This window comes from Haemaphysalis longicornis, unplaced genomic scaffold (genome assembly GCF_048455015.1).
Source record: "Haemaphysalis longicornis isolate Haplotype H1 unplaced genomic scaffold, Haemaphysalis longicornis Haplotype H1 scaffold_1, whole genome shotgun sequence".
In the NCBI taxonomy this organism is placed as follows: domain Eukaryota; kingdom Metazoa; phylum Arthropoda; class Arachnida; order Ixodida; family Ixodidae; genus Haemaphysalis; species Haemaphysalis longicornis.
Genome location: NW_027526203.1, coordinates 264023923 through 264039689, shown reverse-complemented (window position 1 = coordinate 264039689; position 15767 = coordinate 264023923). Strand labels below are relative to the sequence as shown.

Here is a 15767-nt window from a genome sequence, read left to right as displayed (position 1 = left end):
GTTCCAAAACATTAAGAGTAGACCATTTCTGGCTGGGCTGCATAAACAGGTTTAGGCTCCGTATGGTGGCAAATATTTAACCCTTTCACTGCTGAGTTTTTTTTTTTTTTTACTTTTTTTTCATGTTCGTTTGATGGATATTTTATGCTAGTAATGCACTATGATGCTCTGCAGGATATGTAAGCATTTTGTTCAGGATTACCTTATCCAACAAAAAAAGTATGGAATGCAAACCAATTAACCCTAACTATTTCAAAAATAATTACCTGCTAATTAGAATGTGGAGGTGGGAACTTCACTATGATATTCTTCAAAACAACGAACCACACAAGGTGGCAGCTGGCAGCTAACATGCTGATACAGTCGGACACGGATATACCGAACACGGATATATCGAATTATTGTCTATATCGAACTGTCCCCTTGGAAACCCCTTGAAAAAGTATAGCGCTGTTGTATGCGTTTATCGAACTCTCGATCACGGACACATTCGATATATCGAACTCTGCGCCCCAATTGCCCCTGCAAGTGCGCTTCTCCTTATGCGTTGGATATGATGATGATGGCGACTTCTCCTGCCGCGTTCGGTTTCTGGCATGTTTTCTGCACGCTGTAGCGGTTTTCAGTGGTTGATCGCGCAGGGGGACCCATGTGGCATGTTACGTGTTTTTGTCCACGACCCACGTTTCGGAGCCATGGTCACGGAAAAGCGGAAGACTTTGGATTTGTTAACTTATGATGAAGAAAAAGAAGCAAGCGAAGCTTAGATTTTGTTGTTTGTGTTAAATTGTCGTTATCGTAGCGGTGTGGCTTTGAATTTACCGGGCTGTGAGGAACAAATCGGTAAGGTACCGCTTGTAGCGACTTTGAAAAGCTCTCAGATTGTGCGGAGTTTTCAGATACGCTTCAGATAAGCATATTTCATATTTCGAATTATCGATATATCGAACTATTTTATGATCCCCTTGGAGTTCGATATATCCGTGTTTGACTGTAATGAGATTCCTTTCACTGCTTTGGTCGCATTTGACTCGCCACGGCCAACACAGCCATGCTGCTAGATAAGACGAAGCGACGCGGATGAAGAAGCATGCGCTCTATCTGTTGTCTAAAACTTACCCCGACGCAATCTATGCGTTAATGTAACTGTTCAATACATGGCGCAACACGACCACAAAAATTTTTCTACGCGAGTTTTCTCAGGAGTGGCAGGGAGTTACATAAAGAAGCAACATGAGTATACTCGGGCAGGCTAGGCGTGTGCTTGTGCAGTTGCCTGAGTTATTTCAGGGGTGGCGGTAAAAGAGTTTAAAAGACTGGTTTCACTAGTGGTGCAAGTGACGATTTATAAAGCAATTTTCACACATCACACCAGCTCCTTTTCCGTGTGTGGGGAACGTCATTTCACCAAAAATTTCATCTTCATGAACCCTGACGAGTTATAGCTGCTGCTACCCATGTCAGTTCGTGACCATAGCAACATCGAACAGGTGGTACGGTGTCCACGGCTCGATTGGCACACTTGGCAAGTGCGTGGCGCATTCTTACATGCGGAAAACACTTTGTGCAATTCAGGCTTGTCAGTGCTCACTTCTTCAAATAACTAGGATTGCAAACAAAACGAATTCACCATTGTCAAACCATGGTGATGATGATGATGGTTTGAACGCCACTATACTTTGCAGTGGTTACAAGAACTCAGCTCGCACTTCAGCTCTGCTCTAAACGCTTGGTGTTTGTTTACAATTGGACATTACACACGTGTGATACACAAAAATATAAGAAACAGCTCGTGCTCTTGATAATGCCATTATTGCTGGAGTTTCTTGGGGGATTTTGTTAACTTTTACTATTGGGAGTTTTGAAAGCACCTGTAACATTCTTTGGACCGCTGAAATACAGGAACCTCGACTCCACATAATTCACGATTTGACAGTTTTCAACTGTAAGTAGGACTTCATAATAACAATGTTCGACAGTACTAGCAAAAGGAAATACCGTATATACTCGTGTAACGGCCGCCCTCGTATAAGGGCCGCACCAACACTTCGGAGGGGAAAATTTAGGAAAAAAATTCGAAAGTCCCGCCAGGAACCAAAATTTTAATCATAGCCGTTAGATGATGCTGGCTGGCTTTCTGCCGCCGTCGTTGCTTAAAGGAGCCATGAAGACAAAATGCAAGTTTGTGTTATTCGAAAGATTTTGTGTTTTATAGTGCCCCCAGCGCTTGTCCGAATGCAAACGATGCTTTATTCACTGAGAAATTAATCAATTTAGGTAAAAATTTTCATTTTTTTGCTCAATCGTGCGTTTTCGTGGTCCCAAATGACGTCACAGGAAACGACCGCTCTGCAGCCTAGGGTCCCTTGATTCACGCATCCGCTGTACAGGGTGGAGACACGTATGCGCTGGCGCCGCCATTTTGGTCCACTCGCTTGCAGCCGAAACAAGTCATTGTATCTAAATCGCGCTAAAATTATCGCCGCAACGGGGTTAACTGGAGAAGTTTGAATCATCTTATCTGTTTCGCGTTGCTGGGTCTCGTGGGAAACGAGAATGCGTTGTGCACGTTGACCCAACTGCAGTGGCACGGGACCGTTCAAAGGGTGTCTCCACCCTGTACGTTGGCGCTGGCACTGAGGTACTCGCGCGGTTGTTTACATTATTGAACCTAGATGGCGCCACCATACCGTGGCGTGTCGTTTTCTGCCTTTTTTTCGTTCTGGGAGAAAATGGTTTCGTGAAACATAGTGCTCGCTCGACAAATATGTTCACGTAAAACACCGCCGCGTCAATCAATCGGCCAGTGTCGTCTGAGACAACCCCAAAGCCCCGCAGTTCTGTGCAGCTAAACAAGCATAGTGCGTGCAGTACCAACAGCAGCAGTACGAAGCGGTGTTTCTATGTTTACATGTGCTTTCGTAACTTACAGTTACCACCATTATTATGGCTTTAAAAAGAATGTGCCCTAAATTTAAGCGCAAATAGCTCGTTCGGCAAGCTTGTAAGTTCTGCCTAATTTGCGTTTACTTTCGCCAGCCTCCGCCAATCGCAGAACTGGCTCGAATGACATCATAGGTTCTGTTGCGGGAAATGAGCTAGTGGGTCGCATGGCCATTCCCTTTTTTCCTAATTATGTAGCTTATTTGAGCGAAGTTTACGTTAACAGTGGTGTCAGTATGATTCTAACGAGGCAATCTTTTGAATGAACCAAACTTGTGTTTTCTCTTCATGGCTCCTTTAAGCCAGCGCCATCATTTCTTTGTTTCTCAAGTCGTCTTTGCTCTGTACACAGTACCTTCTCTCAGTAAGATTCAGTGGCATTTCGCTTGGGTCCATAACAAATACTTCAGATTCAGCTTTAATATCTTTGCCTCACTGCCTGTAATTTTTAGCCTATGACCAGTGTCCCCCTTGAAGTCTTACATGGCACATTTTCCTACCTGTTTCCTTTCTGCTTCCACATTACAGATGCCCAACCCTATTTTTACTTGGTTTTCACTTTATTCATAACAGACTTAACATTCTCATAGAATCTCATTAAATAAAGTAAGAATATAACTAGGCGGAATTATTAACCAGCTATAAAACATCAGTCATGGCCATCAGAATTAGCTAGGCTCTTTTAAATCCCTTTGTGACGAGGGAGGTTTTCCCGAAACCATTCGTCAAACAAATCAGATCGCTGCCTGACGTTCCCCCAAGGCAGCTTCCATATTTTTTAATGATTCTAGTCTGGTCATTGAAACAGCTGTCACGAACTAATCTGACAACGGACAGCTGTGAAATCGAAAGTTAGACCAGTTGGACTGCGCACGGTTACCGGCAGATTGCACACAATGGATGGGGAACAACCCCTACTTGAGGCATTTGTTACCTTTTTCACCGAACGGAACGGGCACGATGCATGTATAATAGAGACCGACAAAGACCGACCTTCACTGAACCCCAGTTCTTTATTACATAAAAAAAAAACTGACGAGGACAGACTCGCCTCCAGGTGCACGACTTTGCGTATTCGGTAGCGCTGCTTCCAATCTCACCGGAGTCGCGTTTATCGGCAGCGTCCTTGTTCTTGAGGGTACAGCGGACTGTCTGCTTAGACAGGCCTGTACTTGTGGCGATGTCAGCCTGTTTTTTCCCATGTTCGACAGCGTTAATTACGCTTAATTTACCCGACAGTGAAATCAGCTACCCTGCCACTCATGCCGCTGGTCCCACAAAGAAAAAAAGCCACTGGCACTGGCTTGGCTGCACCAACGACCCGGCTGCTAGCAATGTTGCCAGACGTAACAGTTTTCTTGCCAAACTAAACAAAAAAAAAAAAAGCACATCGGGTGCCGACCCCGTGGAAGTCCGCTATAACATAGTCGAAACAATTTTCACCTAAAATTTAAGTCTGTTGTAGCCAATAGTCTGGTCTAGCCGGGTCCACTATGAGCGGAGTGGACTCCATTTAAAATGCATGGGGACCAGATAAACCAACAGAAATGGTCTGTTGTAACCGAAAGTGCGTTGTTGGCGCATTCGCTGAAACGAGCGTAGACTGTAGTTGGATTTTATGTGTTTAAGTTTATAAGCCTAGAAGTTTCAAACTTCTTGCCTAGAAGTTTCAAAAGCAAAGCTTGACCACAGGGCTACATTTTACTACTTACTACACATCCCATTACCTTCAAAAAGTCACAGAAAGGTCTGACAACAGACCCTATGTCTCAGCTGGAACTTAGACTTGGCTTAGAATCAAACAGCTGATGGAACTTAGATTCACACTGTAAGATCTCACATCTCCTCATTCATTGCAGTTGGCTTGATTAAACGTGGCAACCTGCTCGATCTGAGAAACAGCCCAAACCTGGGGAAGGTACTTCTTCTTCTGCTCCTCACTGCCGTTGCGGTAGATCTGGTTAATGCACAGGTTGGAATGGGCACCGTAGCTCAGGGCAATGGATGCACACGCACGGCTCAGTTCCTCCTGGATGATGCAGTGGTCCAGGTAGCCAGCCCCAAGACCCCCATACTCCGCTGCGGAAAACAGAAATGGGATTGCGATGTAAGCAAGCCCGACAGGTTTCGTTTGCAGCGTCCATTTTATTTTGTAATTTTTTTTTTTCGCTCAAATTTGCAAACTTAAAAAAATTTATTGTAAAAAACAACCCGAAAGAAGAACTTAAACTCTTTAGCCCCCAGGCCTGAACTACGCACATCAAAGAAGATTGTACTACTATCGCGGCGAGCCCTAATCTTCAGCCCAGCGCATTTCCACTCGGCTAGCCAGTTATGTCAACCTGTTTTTGTTACTGCCACAGCAGAAAGGTCAGAAAGAAAAGCATGTAATATATGGACTGGTCTGATGCTAAAGCTAAAACGAATATGAGCCACAAAGTAAGCCCTGCATATCCCCTGCATTTGCAGCTCTCTTTTTTTCCAGTTCATGGCCTCTACGCATTTGACATCTTGTATCGGTGTATCAGTCCCATAAACAGGATTTCATCCACTTATAACAATAGACCTTATGCAAAAGTGCCGCCATCTACCGGAAGAAAAACGAAACGAGCCCGCGACGCCATGTTGGGGGATGGCGGTCGCCGGATTGCTTGGTACGGAGCGTGTGAGGGGCTTTCTCGGCTCGGCGATCCTTTTATATTCAGATTTAAGCGCAGCAAAATGAGCGGCGAGTGATCTGTGGACCTTTCTGTGTTGCCCACATTTCCGGGCGACTTCGTAATTATGCGTTATGCATCGAAAAAGCAGTCAGGGAGGCACCGGCAGGGAAGCTGTTGGAGGCTGTCGCGTTTCTTCTCCTTTTTTTTTTTGGCTTTGAGAACGCAAACATTGAAAGTACATCCGTCTTGGTTCGCATCTTGCGGGTTTCTCAGGAGGTCATTCATGAAACGCTTCGAAACTTGCGGGCTGTCCTCAGGTTAAAATGGGTGAAAGGGGGGGGGGGGGGCACTCGCGATATAGCTATAAAACCTGCAAAAGAAAAAAAAAAACACTTAACAAAATAAATTGCATACCTGGCATTTTTTAACAGCAGAGCTGCTGCAGCTGGCCGTAATGTGTAGCGCGTAACGTGTGTGGCGTGTAACGCGTTAAACATTGTCAATAAATTACCAATAAATTAGCAATGAATAATTAAAGTACCAATAAATTGCCGAGCGCATGCCTCGCGGCTACCGCCGAGCGTTCCCAGCACACGCAAAGGTTTTAGCAAAAAAAACTGTGAAACCTTAAAGAGCGAGAAAATGCCGAGCGCTCGTGAGTGCGCGCCTCGCGGCGACCGCTGAGAGTCCTTTGCTCACGCCGTGGACAACAAAACTGGGTGTACACTACCGCTTAGAAAATTCCGCGCGAAAAATTTGATCTTGGGAAAATAGGCTACGGTCGAACAGCAGGCGACGAGCGGTAAATGACCGATACACGAAATTACTACGTACGTTACTTGTGCTACTCATGGCGCTACGTGAAGGTTGCAACTCTCACGGATCCTTTATTTCCTGCAACGTTTGGCAAACGAAAGTATGCGTAGTACTTCCATCAAAAGCCTACCGAACGTCCAGAATAAAAAGAAAACGCGGGCGCGCAAAGCACGAACGGCCGACTCAAAACTCTACCCGCACGATAAAATACGAGCTGACCGATTCAGTGCGCCTTAACTACCAGCAGGGAAGAGTGCTCCGCGGCAAACACAGGGCTAGAAAATAGCTCACTTTGGGACCTTTTTAGACCTGCACATACTATTCGTTTCGTGGCTATGCATGCGATCTAGCTATAATATTACTGCGCGAAGGGAAGTCGACACCCGCAAGCGACTTCACGCAAGGCTCGAGTCATGGTTCCGTTGAGAAATAAAAAAATATGTGTACGCTATTTACGTGGTCGTCCTCGTATCATCTTTGTGGACAGCAAGTTACACGGCAGTATTTGGGCATCTTGGACAACGATAAATGCCGACGTGCGCGTCGCTAACCCCGGGCTATCATGTATACACAGCGGTATCCGGAGATCCGGGAAGCCCCCAACATGGCGGAAGCGCACGCGGTTCCCGCAAGAGGGCGCCAGTTTTTGCATAAGGTCTATAGCCCATACAGAAGATTCCTGAAGTGCATTTTTGCATGCAGACAGCGTATATAGTAACTAAGCAAGTGAAGCCTCTTTATTAACTACCTTTGCTGGTTATAGGCACAACAGTCATAATGCAAAATTTCACAGTGCCACATGCACACTATATATCATAAATGTATGAATAAGCTAGGAAGCAGCAGTCCAAAAAAAAAAAGCAGCCACCAAAAAAATTAATCATCAGAGGTGGGAACACACACAAGGACAAATGCTAGGAATGAGGCAGACAGCTACTGGTAGGAAGTTGAAAGAAGGAATGTGAAATCAAGATAGTATAAGCCCCTTCATGATGAAGGACCTGCACAGCAGTTCACACAACTTCAAGAAAAACTGTTCCATACAAGAGAAATGATGAATTAAAATTAGCTAAAAATATTTGCTATTACCCTTGTCACAACCCCATTACTTTGCAGCTAAAATAACCAGTTAGGAATACAGTATTTGATGATTGATTGAATGTAGGGTTTAACGCGCCGACGCAAGGCAGACGATGAGGCGTGCCGTAGTGGAGGGCTCCGGATTAATTTCGACCACCTGAGGATCTTTAATGTGCGCCGAAATCTCGCACACATGGGCGTTTTTGCTTTTCGCCTCCATCAGAAAAGCGGCCGCCGCGGCCGGGAATTGAACCTGCGTCCTCGTGCTCAGCAGCGCAACGCCTTAGCCACTGAGCCACCGCGGCAGGTTAGGAATACAGTAAAACCTCATTACAAGAGATTAACGTGGAAAACTGGGCATGTTGGTACATAATCACCCTGTCTGAGAAAGAACTAAATTTTCTACACATGTGCAGATAAACCTTAGGTTGGACGTCTATATATATTGTCTATTTCAAAATAAAACCAGTTGATAGTTCAGCGCAGTCCATGTCGTGTATCTCTCTCTGTCCTTGTCCTTTTTTTTTTTGTGCTGCTTTGCCTAGATCATTGCAAGAGGCACTGCTACAGGAAACAAGGAAGACATAAGGAGTGCGTAGGGTAGCCCAATGCCTGCCAGCCAGCCTTACACACTCCTTATCTCTTTCTTTCTCTCCCTCTTCCTCTGTCCCCATTTGTTCTCACCTATCTCCTTTCAATCCCCGTCTCCCCTTCCCCCGGACTGGGTTGTATGCTGGTGAACTGCCAAATGAGTTCAAAATATCCCCAGTCCACTTCTTTTCCACTTCCTATTTCAATAAATCCCTCACTCACACTCACTCACTTGGTTATAAGGGACATTTGAATGAAAACGGTTTGGTTGGTTTTCCTATGTCCGCCATGTTAGCAACAACGCATACAAGAGACCTTGGTTACAAGAGATCTGTTTCACGGGTCCCTTGAGTGTCTTTTGTAATGAGGTTTTACTGTAATACAAAAGCAAATAAAATGAGGCAGGAATAATACAATACACATTCAAAACCAAAAATGACCTAACAAAACTTGTTGAGCCAGTTGGTTCAAGCTTACTGGAAAGGATAAAAGGGGCGCTAAACAGAAGAAGACGAAGTAGACACAAAGAACACATACAGGCACCAATATATGTGTTCTTTGTGTCTACTTCATCTTCATCTGTTTAGCACCCCTTTCATTCTTTCCAAAAATGACCGTCTTCAGTGCATTTGTAATATGATGCAGTTCTTTTCATTCAAAATATTTGCATCATAACACCACCACATAATATCCTCCAGCAATATAGTTAGCACAAATACGGTATAGGCACCAAAACATGTAGTACTTCTATGCAGGCTTCATTGTATCTATGGTGAAATTGTATCTGATATTTGATGATTAAGAATGCCCCTAAACATCACTTCCACTAAGCTGTTGTCACAATACACTGCCTACACGTGTACATGCACTCAATGATCTGCAGCCACATGAACATGTTTCGCATCTTGAACGCAATGAATGAAGTCATTTGAACTCGATTTCTTTCTCATTTTTTTTTTCAGATTTTTGAGCTGATGCAAATAACCACTGTTTACCAGTAAATGCGCTTTTGAGGTTGAAACAATATCATTAAGAATAAAACTGTCTAAAAATTGAAAAATTTGTACTTTTTGTTGAATAATTGGAGGCCAATCTACTCAGTGAAGGCGGAGTGCAAGTGAAGCTGCTGTTGTGCTCTTAAATTCATCCCCAATTCATGATGTAACTGTGGTTGACAGCAAAGCTAGCTGAGTGCATGAACAAAGCACGACTAACCGGGGCGCAGTTCAAAAGAGTGCACAAAATAAAACCCCTTTGTTTGTTATATGTATTCAGTGTGCTTCTTAGTGCATTAGCTTAAGAAACTTGGAAGAACTAGAGTTTTATCCTAGTAAACAAACATGGGGCTGTCCGTCTCCTTCCCGTAGAAGCAAATGTACTGGCAGCAGACAGGAATGCTGCAGCATTCACGGTGAACTACGTAATTACGAAAAGTAAACGAAACTTGCCGTAATGATAAAGCCATCTTAGCTGCTCACTGTCATGTAATTTGCTGCGAGATAGTTTCAATAAAACCACAGTTCTAGCCGTCTTCTGTAACCACCCTCCTCCCACAGATGCGTATGTATTAACATATGGGAATTCTGTAATGCTTACAACTTCACTCCGAACTAGCTCAACTTATTACGGCTGGTAAATGAAACTTCACATAATGATATAGTCGTCTCAGTGGCCGGTTGTTATGCAATTTTTGAGAGGATTGTTCTGGTAAAACAAGAGTTAGAGCAGTGTTCTTGCAGACCATTTGTGATAAAGTTGGCTTCGCCGTAATGCAATTTTGTTCCCGATACAGATGTAAGCCGCTCAGGATACACCCCCTGAGAACACATGTGGGGGATGCATACGGGGGATAGACGTAAACAGTTTCACTGCAAAAACAAGAGAATAAAGGGTTAACTAAGCGTAAAATAAGCTAAAGGTAGATGCAATCACCCTTAGCAAACACACCACCAAGTACATTTTACTGTCCTATCCTTCACACTGTTTTTTAGTTCAAATAACCCCCACCTTGTGGTGCTGCATCTAAGCTGCCCTTTGAGGTGCGTACTGATGCAAGCATTAAAAACAGAATAATTAAATACCCTCCATTAAAAGAAGTAATATTAGTTCATAACATTTGGTTCACCCCGGTATTTTTTATTTTGCTCACTAGATTTTTTAAGGACCATTATTTTTTTTAGTTTTTTAACCTGGGCAAATGACCAATTTTAACGCTTGTTTCTCGTAAATTATGGTTCTAATTTACAAGTTTCAGAAACACTTCAAGAGCGCAGAGTTTTCATCCATAAAAGTATTCAGTACATTGACAACATTCAGTACCTACTGACAGCATAAGTACATAATTTAAATGTTAGTAGTTTTGTGATGCTTTGGCTGCTGATTTAGAAATCAACTATCAATGCTTTTTCAGACATTTTGAAGAGGAATATGGCTTAACAGGGGGAGGGGGATATCGCAATCATGCACCCAGACTGCACAAACAAGTCCCAAATCGCAGACATTCAAGGTTCAGGGCCTCGAAATGAAGCAGGCAGGCAACAAAAACTATAGCCCACGGACAATTTTGGGAACAAAAGGGTTGCAAGGCTGGTTAGACCTCTACATTGGTGTGCAGACATTTGAGCATACGATGATCAACCTGAGAAGACACACGTGTGCATTAGGAAGGAACATTACTAAAGAGTGTAATTTGTTAAATTAATACAACTGATGCAGCCATGGTAAATGCAAGGTGCACCAATAGAGCAACAACCAACCACACTGCCTTCTTTCAGCAGGAATATGAGTGAGTAATGAGACAGGCAAGCCAACAGGAGTTGTGGCCACTGTTGGTGCATGAACAAGTCGCTTCTGGCGTCACACTAATCTGGGAAGTGTGCCAATGAAAGTGGCTCGGCCCCAAGGCGGCTGAAAAATGCAGCTCACTCATGCAGCAGCAGTGACAAGGCCTGTGTCCACAAGGGGCGAGGGTGTCGTCAAGCTGCAATATGTGCAACTCTCTTCATGCAACTCCTTTTTGTTCTGTGAAGAAATAAACTTTAAAACTTCAAACTTCTTTCATATCTTCCAGTCATTTCTCTTATCACTGCATCTCACATTTGCCACAACTTTACACTAGCCATGGTGCCCAAAAAAATTCATGGCCACAAAACCTACACTTCAAACTTTCCAACTGAAAAATTTTTGCTATTGCTACTTGTTAAATAATTAGGAAATGCAAGGAAAAACTCTTTATTCACAAAGGACTAAGGACTAAAGCTTGCACCCATTAATATAGGCTTTCTGTTAATCAGTCTCATCACAGTCAAAAACAGCACTGGCCCCCAGTCTCAAGGGTAGACTGCATATATAAAACGAGCAGTGATGCTTCTTTAGCTCAATTTGTGCACCTCTTGGTGCACAATCCAGAGGCTGTGGGTCCATAACTAACAAAAAAAAAAGGCTTCTCTTTTTTGTTCTGGACGAGTCCAGGTAATAACTCAGACCTGACAAAAAGTACTCGTCATGACTTAGAAGCCCAAATCTATAACTCTGCCTTAATAACATAAAAACCTTCAAAGTTTACTACTGCAGGGTTCCACTGTATCAATTTTATTTACCACATAGAACAACGTGAAGGCCGCACTTCTTTTATAACACAAATTGCCATCTCAGGCGCCTATTGCCACCTGCACTGGCACAGTGCAAAGCACAGTCCCACAATGCCACATTCACTCCAAGAGCCTGCACATTACACCTCCCCCTACACACCATTCCCCGATTACAGCCCACCCCTGTAGGAAAACAAGTGGTCAAACAAAAAATGCTCTAAGAATACCCTACTTGCGATACATCTTGCATCACCCGTTCGCAAAGGTGAGCAAAGAGATTAATGGTGCCCTGTTCTAGGTCAGATTCCATGTGCAAGCAGCCTCAAGTGCATTTCTTAGATGTCTAAGCCCCTCAGATAACTTTGTTTAAAAACTGTTGGCATTAAAGAAAAACTATAAATTGAAAGGAATATGATGCACAGTGTGTGGTACATACGTGGAACAGTGACACCCATGAAGCCCATGTTGCCAAGCTTCTTCCAGAAATCCTGAAATGACAAGCACACGGGAGCCACAGTTAAGTCACTGGCTCGCTCTAATTGGTGTGCGATGTAGGCAAAAGCTGTCCAGGCTTTCCAGGGCATGTCCAGCTGGATCTACAGCTCATTACAACCAAATCAAGCATCCCCCATACCAATAGCTCCCATACAGGGCTCCCAACACAAAACAGCACAGGCACCTAGAGGAACACTGAAGCAAATTTCTATAAGTGGCTGCACTGTAAACGTGCACGCATAACCATTTATTATAGCATTAAGAGGGAGTTAAGTATCACTTCATCTACAAAGGTCAGAAAAAGAGGGAACTCCACACAACCATCAAGGCAACCTCGCCAACTGCCATAATGACATCACAGCGGCAGTAAGTATGGTTGGAATTAGTCCTTACAGATTGGATTTTCATCTATTTCAGGGTCAAGGTCAACATTTTGTTTGCAGGGCAAACCTGCTTGATATCTGCATCTATTTCAGGGTCAAGGTCAACATTTTGTTTGCAGGGCAAACCTGCTTGATATCTGCATCTATTTCAGGGTCAAGGTCAACATTTTGTTTGCAGGGCAAACCTGCTTGATAACTGCTATTCTTCCGAGACTCGCAAGAGTGTCGTCACACCCGACATCAGCAAAATTGCAAGGGGGATAGTGCAAGGACAACTGCACTGTTTACTGCACCAGTACCCCTGCACTGAGACACTGGACCAGTGTCTCATAACACCAGTGTCCCTTTAATGCAGAGAAGTCATGGTTACAAATGTACGTCAATGGAGTGAATCATGTACTTATAAACAGGGTAGGTTTAGAACGACTTACTACACTGGCTCAAGAGCACAGCAAAAAGCAAAGTACCATAAAAAACTGAAAAGCTTTCAAACGATGTTGATGGCTAACATACTAGGGAGGACTATAATTTGTTTCAACCAGTAAAAAAATTACTACCGATACCTCCTCCAAAATTAATTACCAACACTACTAAAGTTACAATAAAGCTAAAGGCAAAAAGGCGCAGAAGGACAGGTTCCAACAAGAGATGCATTCAATGAAACAATGCAGCGGTGAGTGCGTCAGTCAGCCCTAACACTTTTGTGTCAAAGACAGCAAGCTTCACCATATATATACCTCATCATTCCTGAAGTGCAACAATGCACAGCAGGGGGATATAAGAAAATCTGCCCAAACTGAAAATGACAGGGGTAGGACAGATGCCCCAGTCTGAAATTTTTGTTGTTCACGCCATAGAGGACTCGTTAATACACAGGCAACCTTACACCTATTTTATGACAACAATGTCACACACTGTCAGAAAAATTTCACTAGTCCACACACTTCGAAACTGCTACTTCCATACAGAACAAAACCAGGTGCCGCCAGAAACTACCTGACAGCTGCAAAAGAATAGATGTCACATGCTGTCAGAGAAATTTCACTCATCCACACACTTCAGAAGTGCTACTGCAGTACAGTACAAAACCAGGTGCTACCAAAAAAAAACCTGACAGCTGCAAAAGAATAGAGGATGGCCGACGCTTACTACACTCCGCCTTCAATTATTGTGAAGGTATAACACAAAAGAAAACAAAGGAACAAGAAGGCCGGCCGACTCCACTCAGGCTTAGTATTTGCTGACTGAGCGAGTGAAACTAAACAAGCAAGTTGTATGCTTTCAGTGTATTTCGTGGTTTTCGGCACTACTCTACCATGCTACAGAAGCTGGCTGGAATTTTTTTTTTCTCGGTCCTCAATGCAGAAGAGCTGTATATGCACACAATAAGTGCTTCATACGCACCCGAAATCCCGGAAAATGGTTGTTCTTGTCGATGTCCTTGGCATGTGGTGCGAGCTCCTTCTGGGCAAAGTTGAATGCCGCTTCTCGAAGCTATAATACACAAAGTGGAAAGCATTTTTGCAGTGACTGAGATGCCCGATAGAGCAGGCACGAACAGTAAAGAGGCGTCTGGCACAAAAGTTGTGAGCAACACTACAAAACTGAGTTCTGGCAGGTTTATGCTTCCGAGTCTGTTCCATGCTCAGCAGCACATACCTGACAGTGTTTTGGGGTCTATTTGCCACTTTAGTTGGTAATGCAAGGGTAAGCTGCCTTTGTTTCACTGTGATTAACTGATACAGTTATGTTAATCGCTTCATATATCTAGGGTACTTCGTTCTGGGTGTTTCTCACTATTTCTCAAAACTTGCCCCTTAAACAAAATTCATAAATACCAATTTGATATTGATTGCTTTATGAAAATTTCCAATCACAAATATTCATGGCTCTAGTAGCTCTAGTCTCAAATGAAATTCCTCTGGCAAAGGGTGTCGAAGGCAGCAACTCTAAAAACTGGATAAAAATGCACCATACTGTGTTGCTTATGCAACATACTGTGTTGTTTAGCAATTACAAAGTCTGTATTACGAACGCAGCCTTGAAAAATTCTTTGTAAACGACCTTAAATATAGTGTGCGGGAAGATAAATGGCAGATCACAAGTAAGGCCCACGCTAAATTAGTACACGGCTTCAAGCCAGGCTACAGCACATGCTGCACCGATATCCTTAACTACAAATTAAAGTGGCTCTCACTTCGAGTGATGTTGCTCCCTTTCGAGGTTTAGTTTCAATTGGTGCTATTGCTTCAGTTCATCCTTGAGTCGTTTTTGAAAATAAAATCAGAATTTCTAACACACTGCAGTAAAAAGATCTATTGCTCCCTCCCTGACTGGCTGCTACAAAATCAGCGTTTGATATTCTCCCCACGAATTTATAAAATTGTAAATCTAAGAATTTATGAAATCGTAAAGCCAAACAAAAATTGGAGGCCATTAGGTTATCAGCCTTTCCACCTGTTTCTCATCCCCCCCCCCCCCCCTTTCAGCCAAAGAAAAATGATCGTCCCACACAAACTGACTTCCGTGAACGTTATTCACGCTTACTCAAAATGTTGCGCAAGCGGATGAGGAATAAAACGTACGATCAAATGTGAATAAACGGTAAAAAACGTTGCCCTACAAACTAGTACCTACTATGCAGGCCCTTATTTATAAATATGATATGACAGCGACAGCTACAGGTGCATTTCAACTAGGGTTGAAGCCACGAATTCTGTAATTTTTTTTTTAATTTTAACTCGTAGATGACCGCTTCATGTGCTCTGAGGAAAGTGCACCTCGGGCAGATGGGTACGGCAAGTTGGGCTAAAAGGAAACCAGCAATCATACCTCTTTTTGCTCTGGGCTCAGGCTGTACATAACATCTTGTACGGGGTAGTAAGCACATTTCCTAACCGACAGCCTGTTCGGCAGTCCTTTTGCCGATTTTCCAAGGCGAAGGAGCGAACACAAAACACCACTGGCAGCCGCCATGTTAAGGATTATATTGGATCGGATGTCAGGATACGTCCGGATTGGAACTAGCAGATTGACTTTCAAATGCGAAATATTCGTCAAACTGCGCATGCGCAAACAAATAAAAAAGGATAAAAATAGTTGTACGTGAGCGCGCAGCCTCACTGTATATTTTACTTTTTAATGCGAATTTTTCTACTCCGTGCTGTGAAGTTGCCGACAAAATGCTATCATCATCAGCGTCGCTGTTA

At 43.4% G+C, this 15767-nt stretch overlaps 1 protein-coding gene across 1 annotated transcript in view; it reads right to left on the bottom strand.

Annotated features, from left to right (window-relative positions):
- Nucleotides 1–15565, bottom strand: part of LOC144145281 (isovaleryl-CoA dehydrogenase, mitochondrial) — a 57076-nt gene extending 41511 nt beyond the window's left edge. The window contains exons 1-4 of the mRNA XM_077676835.1: nucleotides 15391–15565; nucleotides 13963–14052; nucleotides 12117–12168; nucleotides 4853–5022 (exon numbers count right to left, since the gene is read on the bottom strand). Of these exons, the coding sequence (XP_077532961.1) occupies nucleotides 4853–5022; nucleotides 12117–12168; nucleotides 13963–14052; nucleotides 15391–15534 (456 nt within the window). The 5' untranslated portion in view covers nucleotides 15535–15565. The remainder of the gene's footprint in view (nucleotides 1–4852; nucleotides 5023–12116; nucleotides 12169–13962; nucleotides 14053–15390) is intronic.
- Between the last annotated feature and the right edge of the window lie 202 nt (nucleotides 15566–15767).